This window comes from Anabrus simplex, chromosome 1 (genome assembly GCF_040414725.1).
Source record: "Anabrus simplex isolate iqAnaSimp1 chromosome 1, ASM4041472v1, whole genome shotgun sequence".
In the NCBI taxonomy this organism is placed as follows: domain Eukaryota; kingdom Metazoa; phylum Arthropoda; class Insecta; order Orthoptera; family Tettigoniidae; genus Anabrus; species Anabrus simplex.
The window spans coordinates 94,932,107-94,957,563 of NC_090265.1; the positions used below are offsets into that span (position 1 = coordinate 94,932,107).

Below are 25,457 nucleotides of genomic sequence, written 5' to 3' on the forward strand. Positions count from 1 at the left end.
AGAGATGCCGCATACACTGTAACTAAAGGTTCCCATCGTTACAGCTAGATGGCAATATGTGTGGTTTTTCAGTTTCTAAGGAAGAACTACTGTCTGCAAGTGTGACGAAATTTGCTCGTATATTACGCCAATTATAGCCGATATCATGAGGCGAGTACATGTTTCCTCCTGACAAAGTTTTTGCGTGTGTTAATTTATTGTATATTAAGTTGGCTTCAAATGCTTAAATCAGACGTTTTTAGTACAGTAGACGTCAGAAACATAACTGTAGTTGAGAGTAAGCTAATTTTGGCCCATGATAGCCTTGAGGTATGAAAACAGGAGGGTGCGGCGTCTCTCCCTGATAGTTGGCCTTCGGGCTGAGCAACGGTCGTTGTGCAGGCCAGAGCCATTTCAAGGGTGTTAAGTGCCGTGGGGTTTGATATAACACAGTGAAGAAGTCATTGCACATGCACATTTATAGTAAATCGAAATTAAAATGTGATTTTAATGTTGTAAATTATCAGAAGGAAGTCATCACACTATTCATTTCTATTTGTCTTGATATTACTGTAATTTTCTCCGGATGGTTTACTCCCACCTTGAACCGGTGACAACGCTAATTTTTGCTTACATGCAGAGTGGCTCACCTCAGATATCTTCTGACTAGTTGAAGATAGCGAAAGGTGGTTTTCACCTTGGTGAACAAGAGGAGGGTCATGAAAGAACGTACAATGTCTTCGGCTTAACAGCGGCTACTTTTGGCTAGCCTTCCAGCTCTATATACGGGAGGTGGGAGGGATGGTCCCCACTGTCGGCTGTCCTGAAAATGGTTTTCCGTGGTTTCCTTTCTCCTTCACAAAGGCAAATGCCGGGACAGATCCTTTTATAGGGCACGGCCGTTACCCCCTCACCTTCTCCGCACCTCAAATCACCTCTATAAATCTCCTTAACCTGAGAGAGGGTGTTACCTTCCTGGAGACCCGCTGGAACTACACCCATTTTTGTTGCATATACAAAGTGATTGAAAATAAGTTACGGAAAATGTATGGACATAATACACCCAATCATGTAAGAGAGAATTTATTTGATTAATTGCCAGTAACATCCATTTCGTATCTCTTACGTCCTATGGAGATATGGAGATGGAGGTGAGCCACTCTGCATGTAGGCAAAAATTAGGGCACTGAATTAGAACATAACGTTAGCGGTGATGAGTGTTATTATTAGTGTACCGGGAGGTACACCTCAACCCCGCACATTTAAAAGAAGCGCCTTAAGGAACTCTATCTATCAAACAAAACGTGAAACAATTAATGCATGAAGTTGGGACATCGACCAGAAGATGTCACCATTGAATTATTGAGTAATGTGGTATTTTGAAGTTGCTTAAACTGACTGGATTTATTTGTTTCGTTTTGATTTACGTCAAGAAGTTTGAACTTTTCTCCACAGATGTCATCACAAAAAACTGAGGTTCAAGGTAGAAGAATTAGTGATTTAAAGAAATTTTGTGTTCATAGGTTTTCACAACTAAACGAACTTTCATTTATTTCTATATTTCAAGGTTTGCAACACTTCCTTTTCATTCCGCCAGCTTTTGAATCTGGCCAATCACAAATTTTCAGTAATTGTTTTTCAACCAATAATAGGCTTCTTGTACCTTTCGAATTTGCCAGTAAAATGAGAGGGTGTGTCCGGATTTAGTCCAGAACCCTATAGAATCACCCCCTCGGGTATATAAGGTGCGGCTTTTCCAGCTGTCTTATAGATCGTCGTCTTACTGAGTGTGTGTGTTAAGACATAAAGCGGGGCGCCTCATTCTTCGCCAGGCAGTTCAACAGCCCATGTGATGGCCACCAGTTTTATATTTCTATAGCTACCTCCGCAGACTTACACGAGGGGTAGGTTCTAATTTCTAACTATGTAACCACCTGTTTTCTAAAATGTAAACCTTCTTTCGGCTAATGTCAAATTTCATTAAGTCTTTAACTGTAAATCTGGGATAGAGAGTGCGTTACCCTCTCGAATTCCCTTTCAATTTATCTTGATGTGACTACAATTTTGTAACTGTTTCTCTTTTCTGTCAAGCATTAAATTAACCTTCATTCGAGTCACCTCAGTAGCTTGGGATTAGCCTCTGCATCATCGGGCAGCGAGTCCAATTAGGGTTTCATTCTTAATTTTCTATGAGCGCAAGTGTACGCCTCCATACATTTTGTGTTCGGGCCAGTAATTTAACCTGTTCTTCTTTTCCACGAAGTCCCAGTAGTTTGGGTAATAGATAGCCCTGTGTATAAATTGTAAATGGGGCCTAGAGAGGCCAGAAGTTTGTAAGATTTTTTGCCTTGAGTGGGCTGTAAGAAATTGGGAGCGCAGTCTCCTTGGTTAAAGTTGGAGAGCATGTAAGCTCTTTTCTGTGATTGCTAATTTTACTGTAATATTGAGGGGTACCTTTGAAAGGACGTATCTGTAACCGTTGGAGCAAAGTGCTCTTGAATAGGGAGATTCTCCCCTCGTCCAACTAAATGCAATATGTTGTAAACTTGTAAATTTGGAGCTGGAAGCTCAGCACTTGTAAATTCCAAACTGCTATTTGTACCTGTAACTTTGTTATTTCACTCAGTGAGAAGTTTGTTAAGTTTGTGATTTGATGAGAAATATAACATTCACTTTAAAAGTTTTAAGTTAATATTTGATATAGTAGATAGACCCATTCAGCCCGCACCTTCTTTCTCCTTTCTGCGATCCACAAAAACACGGTAACAATTAGCATTCAAAATTTCCAAAGAAAATGAATGAGGTATACAGAAATGATGACAACCGTTACTAGTGACCGGAGTGCAGTCATGAGCGCTTGACTGAGGACCGTATGGTATTGGATATTTACATGTACAATGCAGTTGTCAAGCAATAGAGTGTAATGCGTGACTCAGCACATCTAGTGGATAAGCGGGCCATCGGGAAGGAGAAATTCAAAGCAGCATTTCTTACAAGGCTGTGCCTTGCGTCAGATGAAACACATTACAAAAATACATTAAATATTCTTACGTGGAGGTGGGTAGCAAATATATAAACGCACGACTGGTAGCGTCTATTTAAGATTTATACTGGGACAGTTTCAGTTCACAGGCCACCTCTTCACCCAATTTCATTTGCCATTATTCATTTAATTTCCGTTAGCTCCTCAACTGCAGTTGGTGATAGGAAGGGCATCAGGACGTAAAACATGCCGTATAAATTCATCTTACCTCATTCCAGATCCCGCACCAAGAAGGTGGACTAAGTGGTAGACAAACAAACATTATAACCCATTGTGGGCGCTAGGAAACTGTTGTACTCACGCTGTTGCCTGGATCATGAGGGACGGAGCGCCTGTTGCCGTTCTCTGTAGTTTGCTGCTCCATGGTCTTGTGTATGCCTCGGGACGGGACTTCAACCTCAGTGCGCACCCTTGTAGCGGGAGTGGCGTTACTTTCTGCACCCTGAGAACTGTCCATCTTCTGATCAACTCGAGCCAGCAGCTTACCGTCACTCTTCACTGAAACAAAGTTTCGTCACCGTCATCATCCAAGAATAATATTGTGAAACTATACTTTTTTTAGATGTAGGTTATATAGAATAAGTCCTGGAGAGATGGCGCATGGTAGGCCAGTGCGGAATTCGCCCGCCAGATCGCACGACCAATGCTTCCTGTGTGTACGTGAGAACTAAAGTCACTTGTTGGATGTCACATGGTGCAAGTGATTTCGCTTGGAAACGTGGATAGTTCTGGTAAGTACGTCTTCTCTACCTTCAATGTTTTGCTAATGCATTATATAAAAGTCCACTGACCGGGTTGTTCAAGCTAAATTAACTTTGAATTGCCATAGACGGATGACTAGGTTAGTCAAAGACTATGCTGGTATGATATGCGCCATGTTGGGCCAACACAGTTCCTGGAGCAGGGGCGTGCCGTCTCTCCCCAAACGTCAGGTGAGATGGCGGGGTATTCTTTGAATGTCCATTTATGCCTAAAATGTGTTTTCATTCTCTGATCAGTTTGTTATTAAAATATATGTAGCCTAAATGTACATATTTTGCGCAATTCTGTGTAAAATTATACTAATCTCAATTAACAAAAAGAACAAAGGGAAAATAAAAGTTGCAACCACTGCCACATCGGGAAAAAGTAGGAAAGCAGAAAAAACCCATTCAAAAGAAGCAGCTAAAATGATTCAAATTGAGCAAATTAATGCAATATCTGATGATTGCAACAAGTATATGGAGTGTTGGGAGAACTATTATTTAAAAAAAACAAAAAAACAAAAAAAGAACAAAAACCAAAAAAAAAAAAAACACACACACAGAAAAAGATTGGATTAAGTGCGCCGACTGCAACAAGTTGCTGCATGAATCGTGTTGAGTGTATAAGAATTTGTATAATGATTGTGGACGAGAGAGAGTGAGGCAAAACGTATCCAAAAGAGACTGAGGGGTAAATCTTCAAGGTTAAATAATTAATTGAATAATTAATGACCAATCAATAATACACAAGTGAATGTAAAAATGGTAAATAAATATATTAAAGTTGTAAAAATAGTTTATTTCAAAATTATTTTCCTCCTTAGCTTATGAAGTACATAACACCATCTCACCCGGAAACCAGGGGAGAGGTAGCGCAAGTGACACACCTTCAAAGAAAGGAGTTCTTTCAGTAATCTACTTACATAAAGACCATTTCCTTCATAAGGCAGTGAGGAGACATACAAGTAATGACATCTAGCATAAAGATAAGTTAGTTGAAATCTTGGCGAAGTCTTTTTGCACGACCATAACAAAATCCGTGCCATCTTTCCCCGACTTACTATAACTTTGAAAGAGGCTTATAGATAGGTACTTGATAACCAAGAATGTTGGAGTTACGAGCTGGACGACAGTAACCGTAAGGAAGAGTGAAAACACTCTTGCACGTTTTAGATTTGACAGGTAATTCTGCCTGAATTCACTACTCTATTTGGGAAAACATCTGGCAGACAGAAAAATGTCTTTAACAATTAAAAATACTATATTTATAACTGTTAGGTTCTCCTGTGGAAAGTAATTCTTTCTTTTATTTCTTAATCCGTTTAACCTCCAGGGTTGGATTTCCCTCGGACTCAGCGAGCGATCCCACCTCTACCGCCTCAAGGGCAGTGTCCTGGAGCGTGAGACATTTGGTGGGGGTACAACTGGGCAGGAAGACCAGTACCTCACCCAGGCGGCCTCACCTGCTGCGCTGAACATGGCCTTGAGGGTGGATGGTAGATTGGAAGGGATAGACAAGGAAGAGGGAAGGAAGCGGCCTTGGTCTTAAGTTAGGAACAATCCCGGCATTTGTTTGGAGGAGAAGTAGGAAACCGTGGAAAACCACTCCGAAGATGTCTGAGGTGGGAATCGAACATCCCTCTGCTCAGTTGACCTCCCGAGGCTGAATGGACTTCGTTCCAGACCTCGTACCACTTTTAAAATTTTCGTGGTAAAGCCGGGAATCGTACCCGGGTCTCCGGGGGGTGGCAGATAATCACACTAACCACTACACCGCAGAAGCGGACCGAAAATAATTTATGAATAACATTTAAAACCTACCTAGAAATGTGTAAAAATGTGTTCTTTTTTAAAAATCCTTAAACCTTAAAACCAGAATTTGGAACTTATCTTGCCGGGCTAAGTGGATCAGAAAGTTGAGGCGCTGTCTTTCTGATCCCAACTTTGCAGGTTCGATCTTGTCTCAATGCGGAGGTATTTGAAGGTGCTAACATACGTCAGCCTCGTGTCAGTAGATTAATGGCACGTTAAATAAAAACAAACTCCTGCGGGACTAAAATTCCGACACCTCGGCGTCTCCGAACACCGTAAAAAGTACAGTAGATAGTGGGAAGTAAAGCCAATAACATTATTATGGAACTTATCTTAATGCAGTCCTCCAACAGTGCTTTTTCTAAACATTTCCGAGTATTATTTGATAGAATCTGATGATGCTCTTTCAAGTACGAAACATGCCATTCTATTTTTAATTAAGTTGTTTCCTTCTCAGGTCTAATTCTGTTATCATACGTTTTATTTTTCAGGTTGTTTCTAAATGCATTTATTACTCAAAATTAGTTACGGCACACTGAAGAATTTAACAGTTATAAATTAACTGAGTCGAAACTGATTCTTTTTTACAATTTGTTTTACGTCACACCGACACAGATAGGTCTTATGCGATGGAAAAAGCCTACGAGTGGGAAGGGAGCGGCCGTGGCCTTAATTAAGGTACAGCCCCAATATTTGCCTGGTGTGAAATAGGAAAACCACAGAAAACCATCTTCAGGGCTGCCGACAGTGGGGTTCCAACTCACTATCTCTCGGATGCAACCTCACAGCTGCGCGCCCCTAACCGCACGGCCAACTCGCCCGGTGTCGATACTGACAAGAGATGGCTTGAAAAAAAAAAGAGAACATTCTTTAGACAATATCTGCACCATTCCTTCATTTTTCTGGTTGAGTGGCTCAGACGGTAGTGCACTGGTCTTCTTAGCCCATGTTAACGGGTTTGGTCCTGGCTCACACTGGTTGTATTCGAATGTGCTGAAATACGTCATCCTCGGTCGGTAGATTTACAGTGGGACAAGATTTCGGCACCGCGGCTTCTCCGAAAACTTAAAAAGTAAGGCGACGAGATGCTCGACTAAGTGGTATGTTCCGAGCTGTCGGTGGAGAAATGGCGTGGAATGACGTTAGTAGAAGAATAAACTTGAGTGGAACTTTCAAAGTAAAGACGATAGGTAAAGATAAACATAAAAAGAAAGATACCGAGCTCGATAGCTGCAGTCGCTAAAGTGCGGCCAGTATCCATCATTCAGGAGATAGTAGGTTCGAACCGCACCGTCGGCAGCCCTGAAGATGGTTTTCCGTGGTTTTCCATTTTCACACCAGACAAGTGCTGGGACTGTACTTTAATTTTTTTTGCTAGTTGTTTTACGTCGCACCGACACAGATAGGTCTTACGGCGATGATGGGACAGGAAAGGGCTAGGAGTGGGAAGGAAGCGGCCGTGGCCTTAATTTTCACACCAGGCAAATGCTGAGGCTGTAAGGCGACGGACGCTTCCTTCCCACTCCTGGCCCTTTGCTGTCCCATGGTCGCTGTAAGACCTATCTGTATTGGTGCGACGTAATTCTATTGTAAAAAGAAAAGTTTCCCGTTATTAATGTACTGCACAGAGTTGTGAAAATGGGTTCTTACATAGAAATAAAGCGTTTCTGGACCCAAATTCATGTAACATAATTCCTTCTTCTACGTGTGAGGAATGTACCTGTAAGTTTGGGAGTACCTTATTGTTAGAGCTTGTATGTACAAAAGGCTACCTTCACAAAAAAATATGGAATCTATGCATTAAAGAAACCAAACACCCGTTAGATTTCCTTCTTCTTCTTCTTCTTGCATTGCTTTTTAAAACTTTTATTTTCGGCTTAGTATCTCCGTTCTTTCAGACTTTCCCCGTAATTCCCTTTTCCTTTACTGATGTGTTGTGCGTAAATGAAGATGTGTAATAAGACGACCACGAACTAAAAAATTAACTATACGGAGTTTTAATCCCTATCAAGCCGGGAATCGAACTCACGGCACTGTGAACCGAAGGCCACTGAACCGACTATTCAGCAAAGAAGCCGGATATTACATTTTCTCAGTTCTTACCAAAAAATTCCTAAGTTTTGGAGTTGATTCAGAAACCCGTCCCTACGTCCATACGTTGTAACGAAATGAGCCAAAGGTTGCTACGCGGAGAATCATATCCCAGCAGTTGGTAACAATGAGTAACGATAGTCAAGGAGGAATTACCCGATACCTCTGAGGTACTGAATGAAGAAAAGAAGAATGTTCAGGACCTGGGTGCAGGGGTATATTCCGGAGAAGAAGAACTGCAGAAAGAATTATTTTCTTTTTGCTATTTGATTTACGTCGCACCGACACAGATAGGTCTTACGGCGACAATGGGATAGGAAAGGCCTAGGAATGGGACGGAAGCGGCCGTGGCCTCAATTAAGGTACAGCCCCAGCATGTGCCTGGTGTGAAAATGGGAAACCATGGAAAACCATCTTCAGGGCTGGTGATAGTGGGGTTCGAACCCCCTATCTTCCGGATGCAAGCTCACAGCTGCACGCCCCTAACCCCACGGCGAAATTGCCCGGTGTAGAAAGAAGAACCGAATTCTCCACCAAGATGGAGCAGGCCTTTTGGAAATCTAGAAAGGATGACAAGTTTAGTGTTCGCGATCTCCCTAAGTTTCTGAAACTATATAAGCCGAGTTTAACGGCAGGATGCCCTTTCTGACGCAACCCTATATTGAGTAGTACACTCACTCTTGTGTACGTGTGCGTTTTTGAGTTGGTTGATTGTGTGATAAGTTGTGGGTAGATGAAGACAAGAGTATTAAGACGAACGTAAACACCCAGTTCCCGAGCCAAAGGAATTACCATACGCACTTAAAATCCTCGGTTCGGCTGGGAATCGAACCTGGGGCCCTCTGAATTGAAGGTGAGTCAGTCATCTCCGTACAGCCCATGAAGGCCCTTGGAGGGGTGGAAGATCAGGCTTCCACTATCCGTGACCTCGGCACTTGACGGGGTAGAGTGGTTGGCTCTACGCCCGGCCACCTTTGCTCACAGGAATTAACCTGGTACTCATTTTTGTTGTAGGCTGAGTGAACCTTACGACCATATGCACCTCTGGAAGTGGAAATCTCATTTCTTAAATTTTACGACGTCCTTCCGGGTGAACCAAGCACGCCTTTACCGCTTCGGCCAGGCAGCCCCTAACCGAAGGTGAGTCGGATAATACTAATAATTTGTTAGATGCACGACTTATATTGCGTATCATAAAGACAGATTTTCCTTCACACCAGTATGCTGCAAGCACGCAGCATACTTACGGCCATCTCGCAAACTGCAGCGTCTTATCCTCGGAGTTAACGGGCCATGAGGGCGTTGAAATGTCTAGTGTCATTGTATTACAGCATAAAGCAGGAGTTTATCACGCTCTGTGCAGACAACTGCAACATTTTACTAAGTGTTAATAATTTCTCTCTAATTTTGTACCTAGTAGCGAGGAATGTTAGGTTTGGTTTAAGAATTATACCGAGTTTTGTACTTTTAGTAGCTGTACACCTATCTGCGATAGGGCATCGATGATTCCAATGTGAGTGGTCATTATTCGTCCCACTTCTTATAAAGTTCAATCTCCCCTGTGGGTGAGTATGGTAGAATGCATACGCGTTATACCCTGCCTGTCTTCAGAGGAGACTAAAAGGGGGTCCACCAACCAATTGTAGAATTCGATACCAGTTTCTTTCTCAGTTCACATTTAGTCAGTGTTCATTGTTTTATTTCTATTAAATAGGTATTTTAAGGTAATTACTGAAACTTACCTGCACTTCAAATTATTTTTACATGCAATTATAGCTTTATATCTCAGTATGCTCTTGATTCTCAATAATATTCAGCAATCTGAACTTCTCAGTTCATTGCCTGGTTTTTAATAATCCCCTAATATAGGGCATGGGTTTGTTTATATAAATGCTTTAATTATCGTTTTGCATCACATCGTAATCCATACGGAACGGAGTATTAGTCGATGCGTAAAAATAAACAGTTGGAGTTAACGCTCCGTAACGTACTTAATGGATGGGGTATTGCGACCGCCCTACTGTGCTGATAAATACTAGACTCTAAAGTGGTCTGAAACAGACGGGGGATTTTTAACCAGACAAAACTTTTGAGGATTGACTAGCTGGTGTACCCGTCGTTGCTGGGTTAGTTTCGTATAATTGCAGCAGTGCTGTCATTTTGCGTTAACGAGTGAATCAGTGTAACGCTCGTGTTGACTGGTTTTTAAAGGCTCTGAAACGTGTGCTTTAACAAATAAAAGCATAATTTCCAGGAGAACCATTTGAGTAACAAAATAATGCACAAGGTCCTTTTTCGTAAAAAAATTCTGGTACACATTTTGAACTTTATTTTGTGGCAGCACTGACTATTTGCCAATTATTTTGGTTTTGAAAAACGCCCGTTCAGTTTCAGTAAATGTCTATAAATTTTTGGCTGCCATTCTGAAGAGATTAATAATTGAAGATCAAAATAGACCTGTATTTCCCGACCAAGTGGCCGTGCGGTTAGGGTCGTGCATCTGTGAGCTTGCATTCGGGAGATAGTTGGTTCGAACCCCACTGTCGACAGTCCTGAAGATGGTTTTCCGTGGTTTCCCATTTTCACACCAGGACAATTCTGGGGCTGTTCCCTAATTAAGGCCACGGCCGCTTCCTTATGAATCCTAGCCCTTTCCTATCCCATCGTCGCCATAAGAGCTATTTGTGTCGGTGGGATGTAAATCAACTTGTAAAAATAAATAAATAAATAAATAAATAAATAAATAAATACATTTTCCTTATACACTGTTATGCCTTTCATCGTTCAGTCTGCAAGCCTCTGTGCATTAACTACAAGTCTCCATAATCTCCTGTTTCAAACTAGCTTTGTAGCCTCGTTTAATTCCACATCTCTTATCATTATATCATTTGAAACCATCGTGGTTTTGGTCTTCCTCTACTCTTCTTACCTTTCATGGCCGAGTCAATTATTCTTCGAGGTAACCTGTCCTTCATTCATATGACATGGCCTCATCACCGAATCCGGTTTATATCTACAGTTCCATATATCGAATACATTCCCATCGTATCTTTATTTCCTTTATCTCATTTCGAGTATTCTTCGGCTATTGTTTCCGCCGGCTTGTACCAGCTACTTTCATGTATGTTAGATACTTATAACATACGAATAATAATAATAATAATAATAATAATAATAATAATAATAATAATAATAATAATAATAATAATAATGTTATTGGCTTTACGTCCCCCTAAATACTTTTATGGTGTTTGGAGGCGCGCAAGTGTTCTTTTACGTGGCAGTAAATCTACCGATACGAGGCTGACGTATTTCAACACCTTCAAATACCATCGGACTGAGCCAGGATTGAACCTACCAAGTTGCGGTCAGAACGCCAACGCTTCAACCGTCTGAGCCACTCAGCCCGGCAATAAGGTAAGACTAGGTAAGATATGAGTCCGCCTCTGTGGTGTAGTGGTTAGCGTGATTAGCTGCCACCCCCGGAGGTCCGGGTTCGATTCCCGGCTCTGCCACGAAATTTGAAAAGTGGCACGAGGGCTGGAACGGGGTCCACTCAGCCTCGGGAGGTCAACTGAGTAGAGGTGGGTTCGATTCCCTCCTCAGCCATCCTGGAAGTGGTTTTCCGTGGTTTCCCACTTCTCCTCCAGGCAAATGCCGGGATGGTACCTAACTTAAGGCCACGGCCGCTTCCTTCCCTCTTCCTTGCCTGTCCCATCCAATCTTCCCATCCCTGCACAAGGCCCCTGTTCAGCACAGCAGGTGAGGCCGCCTGGGCGAGGTACTGGTCATTCTCACCAGTTGTATTCCCCGACCCAAAGTCTGAGGCTCCAGGACACTGCCCTTGAGGCGGTAGAGGTGGGATCCCTCGCTGAGTCCGAGGGAAAAACCGAACCTGGAGGATAAACAGATTAAGAAGAAGATATGATGAACTAAAAAAAAAAAAAAAAAAAAAAAAATCGTATGGCCTCAGTCAATTTCGAGGTTCCGTTTTATTCTAGGCCTACTAGATGGCAGAGTGAACCTAATCTATCTTGGGCGCCCATGACTGAGTTTTCATTAATTTTGTAGAGTGTTCACCAAATGCGTCACCAGAGATCTTTTACCTGCCGACAAGGAGTATCGAATGGGCTGTTTTCCGCCCCGCAAAGATACGATTAAATCTGCCGGGTTTGAATCCACTATTTTGGAATCCGAAGGCCGTTGCTCTACCATTGATCCACAGAGGGAGGTTCTAAAAATTAAATATTTTGGTACTTTAGATTTTCCATCCTTCTTCTTCTTCTTCTTAATCTGCTTACCCTCCAGGCTTGGTTTTTCCCTCGGACTCAGCGAGAGATCCCACCTCTACCGCCTCAAGGGCAGTGTCCTGGAGCTTCAGACTTTGGGTCGGGGGATACAACTGGGAAGAATGACCAGTACCTCGCCCAGGCGGCCTCACCTGCTATGCTCAACAGGGGCCTTGTGGAGGAATGGGAAGATTGGATGGGACAGGCAAGGAAGAGGGAAGGAATCACCTGATTAAATTAGTGAACCAATATTGTTATGACACCCGTTCTAGAAATGTGGATTTGATGGTTTCTAATTTATAGTTAAATGCAAATGTTGTCAAAGTCTCGTCGTCGTGCACTTGCAGGTTCCTAGCCCTGGTTATAACTGTAGTATTGCAAATGGCGACCAACATGGTTGCAATTATATTGCATGTTTTCCAATTTACCCCACGGCAATTTTTGGTAATTCATTCATTCCTACAACCGTACAATTCTGGAATTCTCCTCCGGCTGTAATTAGAGACGTACCTTAAACGTATCCAAAAGGGGATGTAGTAAATGCCACATAGACTTTAAAATGTACCACATAATTTAACTTATACCATAATAGCTGTCAGAAATGTGCATTTCGTCTATAATTTGTATTTTAGCTGCCGTTTACGTTGTTGTTGTTGTTTGAGTCATCAGTCCATAGACTGGTTTGATGCAGCTCTCCATGCCACCCTATCCTATGCTAATCTTTTCATTTCTACGTAACTATTGCATCCTACATCTGCTCTAATCTGCCTGTCATATTCATACCTTGGTCTAACCCTACCGTTCTTACCACCTACACTTCCTTCAAAAACCAACTGAACAAGTCCTGGGTGTCTTAAGATGTGTCCTATCATTCTATCTCTTCTTCTCGTCAAATTTAGCCAAATCGATCTCCTCTCACCAATTCGATTCAGTATCTCTTCATTCGTGATTCGATCTATCCATCTCACCTTCAGCATTCTTCTGTAACGCCACATTTCAAAAGCTTCTATTCTCTTTCTTTCTGAGCTAGTTATCGTCCATGTTTCACTTCCATACAATGCCACGCTCCACACGAAAGTCTTCAAAAACATCTTTCTAATTCCGATATCAATGTTTGAAGTGATCAAATTTATTTTCTTAAGAAAGCTCTTCCTTGCTTGTGCTAGTCTGCATTAATTAATTAGATGTATAAGTAGGAATTCTAAGGCACTGCAGTTTGTACAGTATAACATTTTATGTAAGATGGTTTAGCATACCAGCAGGCTTAGTCAAGCGATACAAAATATGTGAATAATAAATAACAAAGACAAAGACACCTCCGTACAGGCCATGAAGGCCCTTGGAGGAGTGGAAGGTAAAGGCTTCCACCATTGTTAACCGCGGCACGTGATGGGGTAGAGTAGTTAGCTCTACACCCGGCCGCCTTAGCCCCCAGGAATTAATCTGGTACTCATTTTTGGTGTAGGCTGAGTGAACCTCAGGGCCATATGCACCTCCGGACGTGGAAATCTCGTTTCTTAAATGTTACGACTTCCTGACGGGGATTCGAACCCACATCCTTCCTGGCGAACCGAGCACGCCTTTACCGCCTCGGCCAGGCAGCCCCTGAATAATAAATAAATAAATAAATAAATAAATAAATAAATAAATAAATAAATAAATAAATAAATAAATAAATAAATAAATAAATAAATAAATATTCAAATTAAATTTCGAGTACGGTTTTTATCATCTGACATCCACAGCCTGTTTCCAGTCATTTGATAAGGTCAGGAATGAAATTAATGAAGCCCCCATATAGCAGAGAGGATAGGAGTTATGTCGGCTATATGCATCTTACAAACTACTAAACAGATAATATTGCAACTTTCATTTACGCTTCGAGATAAATAAACTAATCTGTTTACCCTCCAGGGTTGGCTTTTCCCTCTGACTCAGCGAAGGATCCCACCTCTATCGCCTCAAGGGCAGTGTCCTGGAGCTTCAGACTCTGGGTTGGGGGATACAACTGGGGAGAATGAACAGTACCTCGCCCAGGCGGCGTCACCTGCTCTTCTGAACAGGGGCCTTGCGGGGGGATGGGAAGATTGGAAGGGACAGACGAGGAAAAGGGAATGAAGCGGCTGTGGCCGTAGGTTAGGTACGTCCTGGCATTTGCCTGGAGGAGAAGTGGGAAACCACGGAAAACCACTTCCAGAATTGCTGAGGTGGGAATCGAACCCGGGCCGCCGGGGATGGCAGCTAATCACACTAACCACTACACCACAGAGGCGGATATAAACTAAGCTACTAAACCAGAACTGTTGGTATAGATCATAAAGGACATTGAGTATAAACGGGTTAAGGGCGCAATAACGGATGAGACTGACTTCTGGCACCTCGAGGAATGAAGCATCGGTTAATTAACTCAATAATCACATCGCAGTATTTTGAAATACCAAATTGTTTTACGGATCCCGTATTCCCGGCCAGGTCAGGGATTTTCTCCTAAATCTGAGGGCTGGTTCGATGTCCACTCAGCCTACGTGTGAACAATTAAGGAGCTGCCTGGTGGTGAGATAACGGCTCCGGTCTAGAAAGCCAAGAATAAAGGCCGGCGGAATTCGTCATGCTAAACATGCATCATATCGTAATCGGCAGGCCTTCGAACTGATCAGCGGTCAATTGGTAGGGAATATAAGTGCCATGGGATGGTATAGTTTAGATTAATAACCCGTTCATCTTCTCTGCCTATCACAACAAATATACATTTACGGCAAAAGATATGGATGCTAACTCCTCTTTTCTTCTTCTTCTATCCCTTCTTGTAGGTCTTTCTTCTCAATTATCTGGGGTTGACACTAAAGTGGATTAAGTCCCGTTTTACGACCGGATGACCTTCCTGACCCAGCATGTTGTGGGCGATGTATTCACTATTGTGTGTACCGAGTGGCGTGGCCGCCTGAATTAACGCGCTACGACTATGGAACCAAGTCCGGCTCCATGGCTAAATGGTTAGCGTGCTGGCCTTTGGTTCGATTCCTGGCTGGGTCAGTTGTTTTTAATTGCAAATGATTAATATCCCTAGCCTGGGGATTGGGTGTTTGTGTCGTCCTTAACGTTCCTTTCCTCACATTCAACACTCTACACTTCCGCAATTACAATTACACGCAGGTTCATATCGTATGGTACAAGTAGTGGCAGAAGATCTACAGAGGCGACGCCATGAACAAATATCATAGAAAAAGGGCTGACAAGCATTCAATATTGTGTGTGTTATATGTGAACTGTTTTAAAACATTCATAAACTCAGTGAATTAATTCACTAGCCGCAGTTAAAATCTTTAGCCCGACCGGGAACTGGAGCCGAGGCCACTACGCTGACCATTCAGCCAAGGAAGTGGCGTAAAAAAATCCCATCATAGAAGCCCGCGAAATTCGCTCCAAAGCATTTAATAGTTTTTACCTTCTTATTTTAGCCTCTTTGGGAATGAAATTTTCAGAAATATTTAACTGTTACTCATGTTACCAAATTTCACTCTGATCGATTTGGAGGTTCCACTCTCCCAATTCTGTTTCATCGGCACTGTGGCGTTAATCACGGGGTCGTGAACTTGTGGCTTGTCGTCTGGTACCGGTCTTGAATGCCATATTTTAATGAATTTATCTCCTGACTAAATGGTTTACACCGAGCTCGATAGCTGTCGTCACTTAAGTGCGGCCAGTATCCAGTATTCGGGAGATAGTAGGTTCGAACCCCACTGTCGGCAGCGCTGAAAATGGTTTTCCGTGGTTTCCCATTTTCACACCAGGCAAATGCTGGGGCTGTACCTTAATTAAGGCCACGGCCGCTTCCTTCCCACTCCTAGGCCTTCCCTGTCCCATCGTCGCCATAAGACCTATCTGTGTCGGTGCGATGTAAAGCAACTAGCAAAAAAAATGGGTTACATGTACGGGTTAGAATAGGGAATTTGTGTCATGGCTGGCCAATGCATTAGGCATGTTGTTTATTTCAGGATGACCATTGGCTTTTTGTGTTTAAGGCATTGTCTCGTATTGACCTAATGATTTTATAAATGGGTTACCTACCGAGGGCAACTCTCTATATAACTTGGCAGCTATTTTCCTCCTCCTATCCCGTAGAGTGTCTATGTGACACTCTTCATGTGTGTGGGCATTACGTTCGTACCAATCGGTACCTGTGATAAGGTAAAGCACCCGATTTTGAGCGAATTGTACCTACCTTTTTCCAGAACCAATCGGCGGCAATGTCCGATGTAGGGCAGGCATACTCCAGTAGCGGTCTGACTGGTGAAGTGTACAGTAGGAGCTTGTTTCTTATGGATAGGCTTGTTTTCAGTGTCCAGAGACCCTGCTGTGGCCCACAACTGGAAGTTGTTTAATATGTTGCCGAAACGTTAGTCCTCGCTCCCGGGTGACACCCAGGTACTTGGCACTTGAACCCATCTAATGAATATTCCAAAGAAGTTTAGACCGCCTCCAATCCTCAGATATTGTCATGAATGTGTGAATGACTGGCATTTCGTTATTATTACGTTCTGTTCTAGCCTATCCAGTTCCTTCCTGGAGCAAAAGCCTCCCCCAGTTCTTCCAAATTTCTCTATTCCTCTGTCATGTGCAGTTCTCAGTCAAATAATTAGCCCCACAATCTGTTTCTTGACACCAGAGCGCCGTCTGCTTTGCTGCCCATCACTGGGGTACCATTCAGTTATCACAGTTGTCCACTTCATGGAATCTGTTCACAATCTGCGATCTCCCTAACTGTATTTTTGAGCCCAGATTTCTCTTTCAGCACCCTTTACTTCCGACTTGCGCCTGATATCTGTGTTTCGCATACGATTCCTCAGGAAATTTATTATGTAGATTATTAAATAGGCTATGTACTATTATCTAGATTTTAAGACTCTGATTGTATAACTCAGTTCGTTAAGTGCTCTGCTCATAAACTTAAACATTGCGTTGACACACGGTAGAGTCGACTGGCATCGAAGGATCTATAGATGTGTAAACTTTTTTCCGGTAATTTTAGTGGTGCTTTACAGAAAACCCTTTTAAGCGAAAAAATCTTGCAACCCAGTGACTCTTAAGAGCGGTAGTAGTTAACGAAATGTTGAACAGAATTACAACATTATTTCTTTTTCTGTTTGGTGTTATACGTTTATTACAATGAATTAAACTGTTCACATACGATTAATTTGCTTGAAAATGAGGGGGAGAGATGCAATTAATTCTATTTATATATTTTTAAAATGGAGTTTTGCACCAAAAGCATTTAAATTCCTGCCATTAACTGAAGCCCTTTTAGTGTTGATATTTGTCGCTGTCGTTCCTAGGAGAAACATTTGTGTTAGAATCCAGAACAAGATCTCATTTATAGCTTTTCCATCTTACACGGAAATGAAATCGCGTCAACGCGTTGTCCGGCTCCTTGGCCTTCGTTTCAAAGACATAGCATTCCATTCCCGGCAGAGCCGAGGATTTTAGCCACGTTTGGTTAATTCCTCTAGCCCGGGAACTGGGTGTTACTGATCGTCCTAATATACATCTTCATCAGCATACAACACACCACACTGTCCTCCACCACAGAAACACGCAATAGTGAATACATGCCCTCACACAGAGTTGGCTTCATCACGGGCATCCGGCCGTAAAACTGGGCTTAATAATAATAATAATAATAATAATAATAATAATAATAATAATAATAATATTCTTTTGCCACCGCTTTTTCCCACACCTGTGGGGTCGCGGCCGCGATCTGCGTCGCACATGTGGATTTGGCTCTGTTTTACGACCGGATACCCTTCCTGACGCCAACCCTATATGGAGGGATGTAATCACTATTGCGTGTTTCTGTGGTGGTTGGTAGTGTAGTGTGTTGTGTGAATATGAATAGGAGAGTGTTGGGACATACACAAACACCCCCTCCCCGAGCCGGAGGAATTAATCAGAAGCGATTAAAATCCCCGACTTGGCCTGGAATCAAACCCAGGACCCTCTGAACCGACCCTGTGACCATTCAGACAACGAGTCGGACAATAATAATAATAATAATAATAATAATAATAATAATAATAATAATAATAATAATAATAATAATAATAATAATAATTGCTCAACGTGTCATGAGATGTTGCTGATTCGCCTTATTCTTTGCTATTAACATGAGATCTGGATATTTTATCCTCTTCATAATCATAATGAAAACAAGCCACGCAATTTTATAGAAGCAACTTACACATTCACTCAAGAAAAGAATGAGCGCATGGCAGGTACACTTTTCTTAACCAAGCGAGTGTATGCGCGGTTTCGGTCACATAGCTATCAGCTTGCATTCGAGAGATAGTGGGTACGAACCCAACTGTCGGCAGTCTTGAAGGCGGTTTTCTGTGATTTCTCATTTTCGCATAGGGCAAATACTGGAGCTGTAACTTAATTAAGGCGTCTTGTTACTTCCTTCCAGTCCTAGCCCTTTTCTCTTCCATCATCGCCATAAGATCTCTCTGTGCCGGTAAAACAACAACAACAACAAAAAACTTTTCTCAGAGAAATGAACCTACAGATATAATGTTTGTGGTGAGTATCCACAAGGTTTGTATTTACACGAAAAGTGAATTACATTTTGATCATATTTAATGTTATTTAAAAAAATGCTTTACATCGCACCGACACAAGTAGGTCTTATGACGACTATGGGACAGAAAAGGGCTAGAAGTACGACGGAAGCGACCGTGGCTTTAATTAAGGTACAGTCTCCTGATGCCTGGTGTGAAAATGGGAAACCACGGAAAACCATCTTCAGGGCTGCCGACAGTGGGGTTCGAACGCACTATCACCCGAATGCAAGCTGATAGCTACGTGACCTAAACCTCACAGCCACTTGCTCGGTGATAATATTTAAAATCACATCTGAAAAATATTAAATACGAGGGACATACAGCACCATGAACTCATTCTTTTTTGATCCACTGTACATTAAAGAAATGACCTTTGGATAGTAAGAGTAATACGGTTCGTAAGTACGCCAGTGTAAACAGTATTAATCTAGAAAGGAAAGGAGAAACAAGTTGATCGTTGATCGCCCTTGTTTACAACACGCGATAATAGCTGTACCTGTCACTGTATTAAGAACATTGGGTTGGCAGCCCTGCGAGGCTCGTTTTCAATAGTAATACATCATTCATACTCTTAGCCATTTCTTTGTCCTATAAAGAGTTGGTTCCTCATGGGTTTCAAAATTATTGATTGATACGATTTTTACTGAGTTTACCAATAATTTATAGACATATTTTACACGATCTCTGTAGTTTAGAGATCCACTTTTTATGTAAGTTTTGTCTATTTGGCAGTCTCCAAATGGGGAAAGTAGAAATAAATGCATATCAATCTCTCGTTGAGTTAATAAGCCTCCAAAAGCAGCTGGTTCTCCTACCATGTTAAATTACGAGTAGTTTAAAATTATAGATTGACAGAACTGAAATAATACACCACCACAACCACAAACGCTATTACTACTACTACTACTACTACTACTACTACTACTACTACTACTACTATTATTATTACTATTAGTAAATAATTTCTTGTGGCTATTTCTAGCCTGGTGTAGTCCTGGTAAGGCAGACCCTGCCACGTATAAAAACTGCGTTTTTTGAAGTGGAGAATAGTGCTGTGTGTGAGGTATGAGTTGTAGGGATACTGGAGACATCACAAGTACCCAGTCTCCGAGCCAAGATAATTAACCATTTTAAAATCTCCTACCTGGCCGGAAATCGAACATGAGGCCCTCTGTACCGAAGGCTGGTACGCCGAGCATTCAGCCAAGGAGCCGGACGGTAATGCAGTGTTCAAGGTAAACTATGTTCTAGATCTCTGTAAGTTCTGTTACTGTCTTTATCTGACGTTTTATGTAAAATGAACTGGTACTGCTTATGCTTTGTATCTTTAGAGGGACATTAGTGTAAAAGAAGAAGCTGGGTCTAAGAAAAGATAGTTCTGACTCGGTTCTATTGTACTTTGTAATAGATTACATATGATATTAAAAGTACGCTTTGTGGGGATGTTCTGTTAAACTTCTTTAATACCGCGATGATATACATTAATCAATACCAAGCCATCGACAACACAATACCCCCTCCCTCGGAAGTTTAACAGTAAGACACATAGCTGGCAGTACCTTCATGGTCAAGAATATCCTTAGGACGCTTCATGATTGGAATAGAGAGACAAAGCTACGTGTTCGATCACAGGCAAGCAGCTAGTTATACTGTACATAGATAGCTGCCGAATGGTCAAGTAAGTGATTCTGAACTTTAAAATGGCTCTTACTGAGCCGTATCCTGCCGGCCCATAATAATAATTAGAGTATTATTTGACCCAATATGTAAAATTTATTCATAAAAGTTATAGTCTAACATGTTAAAGCATCGTATCCCAAGATAGTTGATACCGGATGTTGAGCAAGACCGCGAGTCGCTGGACATTGCTTCATATTTCCGTATGACCGTGAGAAAGGGTGGCGTAACCAAGTGCTGGCAAGGGTCGACACGTGTATTAGATGCTGACCAAGCAATATATTTCAGCCAATGGAAATTAAGGACTTGGGAAACATGGAGGCCACACCGCGCCAAATCTTAATTCCAGAATGACCAACGTGCTCAGTTGCCAAAGTCAGTTTCTGTAGGTAATCGGTTTTCTACAGTTTCAGAAGTCAGATATATTTGGAAAAGTAATATAAAAATTGGTGGAAGCGATTTGCTAGTGTTTGAGCTGTGTTTTGTAAAAATATCACAATAAATATTGTGTCATCATATACGACGAATTTTCTGATTGGTGGTTGGTTCAGACACCCGGGAACCCCATTATTGATATGGCGTCACCGAAGCCTCCTCAGTAACCCAAGCTCTGGAGAGCGTCACTCTGTGTTAAATGCTTGGATAGTGCGGAAGCACAAACTCTGATTTGGTGATCGTGATTCCAGTAACAGTATCTGGTTCTAAATGATATTTTAAATTGTGCAGTTGGAAGATTTTACTGTTCTTGAGTAAACGGAATAGTATATTTTAGCAGAGTTTACTTTCAATATATAAAGACGGTGCTTAGTGACCGATGTGTAGCAAGTGTAGTGGAGACGTCCTATTGTTTCACTACTTCGCGACGGGCGCGTTTCGCGAGGAACTTCCGTAGCGAACCGTGTGCTGCTTTTCAAACTGTATTCTCACCCTTTAAGTGAAGTGTATTATAATTATATCAGTGTGTTTAGCTGATCTTGTAAAGAAAAAGGGTATTTCGGCTCGTAGCATTAAGCAGCGAAGATATTGTCAACCATAGTCTTCTGTGTTCCAGTGGAGTATTTTCCAGCAAGATGATGGCGATGCATGCAGAAGAAAGAAGTGCATTCTCACATGTTAATGCTGTGATTAACATGGAGTAAATCCTTCAATCAGCGCGGATGTAAGCTGCTATCCTGGTATCTCGAGAGTCGTCGGATGGAATTCAGTTAAGACGCATGTGTTATTTATGGCATGATATGTAAATTATGTTAAGGTACTAGGGCAGTGTAGATAGAATTTTGAATTTTCATGTAAAGTAAGCGTGGCGGCATGTGTTTGTTTGATTTTGTTAATATGATAGATTCGGATACGAGAATAATGTTTATTTTATTTTCATTTTGCTTTATGATTAGATGATTGGGAAAATGAGGGATTGATAGGATTAGTTGTTGTTTATTTACGTATGTTACTTAGTATAGGATATTCCGAGTTTTCCTTATTTATATGCTAGAAGGGCTAGATTGACAGGTTCATCTTTATGCAACGTTCAATACGTATTAGTTCATTTCATTTCGGTTATTCTGAGAGACAGGTATAGATATTCTGCATGACGCATGATTTTTTGGAAGCTGACTGAGGGAGCTGCAGAACGTCGTTGTTAAAATAAGATCTTTGAGTTAAGTTGGATTCTGTTTTGCCTGATGGTCTGTAAAGGACATGAACTGAGTCTCATAATGTGGAAGGCCAATGGGATTTATGAGAAAATGAGATAAAGATTGCATGCTGAATTATAATGTATTGATGCAGGCTGATTGTATGCCTGACAAGAGAAAGAATATTGTGCAGATGTGTGTGCCTGCTAAGTGTCTTCTGAGTGTATATTGTGATCAGAATGGACAGTATTAATTCCAGACTATTGAGTCTGATGATATTCAATGGTAAAAGCATGCTAAGAAGGTATGAATATACGTGAGTTTCCGTGTAGCCGGCGAAAGGCGTTATCTCATGGCAAGCTGATTTCTGGCCTGTGTTTATCTGTAGGTGTGAAGGAGACGAAACTTCCTAGTGACAGCCTCGGGAGACAGAATCTAAACTTTAGCATAGTGTTGAGTTCAATATTTCTTTTCAGCTCGTAATTTATCCGGAAGTACATGACGGATGACCGCGCTGTTGAGCGCTCAAAAGCAGCAGAAGGAGGCAATGTTGCCCATTGCTTTCTTCATGATATCAAGGGTTATTTATATGTCTTTCCCTTACAAGTTGATGTGTTAAATTGTTATTTGTGGTTGTATACTTGTCTCGTTGTTTTAAAAAGGGAACAGCCCGAGTGCTGAAGTATTGATGGTTTATCTAGTTCTGTCTAGATCTTTTGCAGTGAACCGGGTTTCACAGTAGAATTTGTGTAGCATTTAAGACTTTACTCGATATCCGATGTATATAGATGTGTTTAGTTTGATTATTTGGATTGTTGTAAATACAGTATAGTATAGGATAGGCCCCTAGTATTTTGCATAACTTACATAGCGTCCATTGCGTCTTAATTATTTTCCTTTTTCGTCATAACTTTTCTTTATAATGTAACTTTTATTTAACGGCAGTATTTCGACGACTCTCGGATTTAACGTAAATTTGGAAACCGTATCGTTGTGATGCGATAGTGTGTAACTCCATACGGAAATACCACATGTCAGTGTTTGCGTACACTTTTTGCCAGACAATATAAACAATGGACTATAAGAAGCAGCTCAGTCTTGATGTATATAATGTTCTTTGTTGAACTTGATTTTTGATTTCAAATTTTGTCTTATCATTCAAGTAACGTTTTGATTTCCATTTATTTTCTACATTTTTGAGTTCATTTTGACATATTATTTTTTCTTGATTTTATTGTTTTCTCGTAATATGATCGGGGATATTTATCAATAAATCCATCTTACCCCCATGATTGTTTCTCATTCGTGTTATACCTCCATTTCCTGTCATCGATTGATATATTTGAGTAGAACCAACCGACAACCTACCCACACTCTGCCCAACCCTGAGTTAGTCGGATGTTCATACAGGAATGGAGGCATCGTCCTAGAGGGTATTTACCCCTGGGTACGGTACATTACTGTAGAACAGGAGCGGTATCTTGGTCGTAATGTGAATGGTAACCCTACTTCTGCCTAATCTACCAATCTTCTTCTTCTTCTTCTTCTTCTTGGAGTAATTCGGTCTAATGACTGGTTTGTCCGTGCAATGAGTCTTCTCCAACTGGGTCGATCATGTGCAGTGAAGATCTGTAGATTATGAGGTGATGCGTGGTCAGCGTAACGAATCCTCTCGAACGTTATTCTCGGCTTTCTAGATCGGCGAATCCTGTCACCGTCAGATAGCTCCTTAATTGTAATCACGTAGATAGTGGACGTCGAATCAATCCCTCAGGTCCAAGTAAAACTTCCTAACCTGGCTAGGAATCGAACCCGGGTCCCCGAATCAGAGGCAAACACGCTACGTCTACATCACGGGGATAATCTACTAGTAATGCATAAACAAACAGTATCGGAAAATCATGTGAAGTCGCAAAACGCAAGAATGTGGCCTATTTCTGTCACATTTTCCGAAATGACAAATACATTCTGACACAACTGATGATAGAAGGTGAGAGTGAAGGGAAACCTGGACGTGCCTGGAGAACATTATCCAGAAAATAGAATCTCCAACAGTGCGCAATTGTGACAAGGGGAAACACACAATGGGATAAGCTTACTGTATGATGGTCGCCAGTCTTATGAGGAGACGATGGAAGCAGAAGAAGAAGAAGAAGAAGAAGAAGAAGAAGACGAAGAAGAAGAAGAAGAAGAAGAAGAAGAAGAAGAAGAAGGTGGAGAACAAGAAGATACATTAACTCTATTGATCTACAGTGTGTTCCACACCCAACGGGGCTGGCAGACAACATGCATGTTCTGAGCGGTATATCAATAACCTCCTGCGTATTCTATTACTGATACTATTACCTTTATTGCACCCAATAGCTTTCATCAAGTACCCAATAGCCTTTTCTTACAGGCGGCGTTGAAAGTGGTGTCCTTCAGCATTTAAATATTCCTGGCATCTTTTAACGAAATTGCTATTCACGCGCATAATTACTGTTTGGGTAAAGTTTTAATTTCAATGTTTTCGTAGCCCTATGTGCTGAGGATTTTGAGATATCGACTTGTTGTGCAGCACGTCGCGTCGTACAGATTCAGTGGGAGATCGTACGAATGATGTGTTAATGTCGTCGATTTTTCTTCCGATAGAACCCTTCGTTTCGGTTTAGGAGTTACAACATTACATAATACTGTTGTTCTTAATTTATTCACGAGACATCTGTTTCTCTACCTGGAATTGGAAGTCCGGAAAATCTCTCCTGAAACTGCCTACACACCTCTCTACATGACTCGGCTGTTACATATGTGTAGAAGTTAAAAACTCTTTTTTCAAGCGTGAATTTCACTGGCATTTCAACGGTGTAATGATGAAATTAATCCAATTAATTCTACCGGAATTCAACCACACGTGCCCTTGCAACAAACGTATCACTCCACGGCTTTACAGCTCTCCACGACGTACAGATTCGAGTAACTGACCGTCTCGTGGCTATGCAGTGAGTCAGCATGAGGTTATGAATACACCGCTCGGAGCGTGCATGTACATGTCGACTACCGGCCCTGCTGGGAGCGGGACACACTGTACACAAATGTCGTGGTTCGGAATGGATCCAATCAATTATTTTGTTATTGGCTTAACTTCGCAATAACACATCAAAAATTTTCGATGACGCAAGGATGGAAAAGGCCTAGGATCAGAGAGGTAGCGGCCGTGGCCTCATTTAAGGTCCAGCCCCAGCACATGCCTGGTTGTGAATGTGAGAATCCACGGAAAACCATATTCAGGGCTGTCGATGGTGGCATTCGAACCCACCATCTATCGGATATAAATTCTCAGCTACGTGACCATAACCTCATGGCCAACACGCTCGGTGGATCCACACAAAGGAGCCAGATGATGAATGTTTGAAAAGCTTCAAAATGTTTGAAACCCAGTGTATTTACTATCGATTCTTTACGGTATGTGCAGAGGATCGTAGTGAAATTTGTCCTGGAATGCGTCTCGTCGAACAGAGCTACATTGATAGCGAATACAATTTCGAGACCTAGAAGTACACATCAGATTGACCGACATGTGCAAAATACGTGGATCA

The 25,457-nt window shown here is 41.7% G+C and overlaps 1 protein-coding gene across 1 annotated transcript in view; it reads right to left on the reverse strand.

The window, feature by feature from the left end:
• The window catches only part of LOC136884355 (uncharacterized), a 737,352-nt gene that overhangs the window by 96,260 nt on the left and 615,635 nt on the right, over positions 1–25,457 (reverse strand). Inside the window, exon 5 of the mRNA XM_067156482.2 lies at positions 3,324–3,520. Coding sequence (XP_067012583.2) covers positions 3,324–3,520 — 197 coding nt within the window. The remainder of the gene's footprint in view (positions 1–3,323; positions 3,521–25,457) is intronic.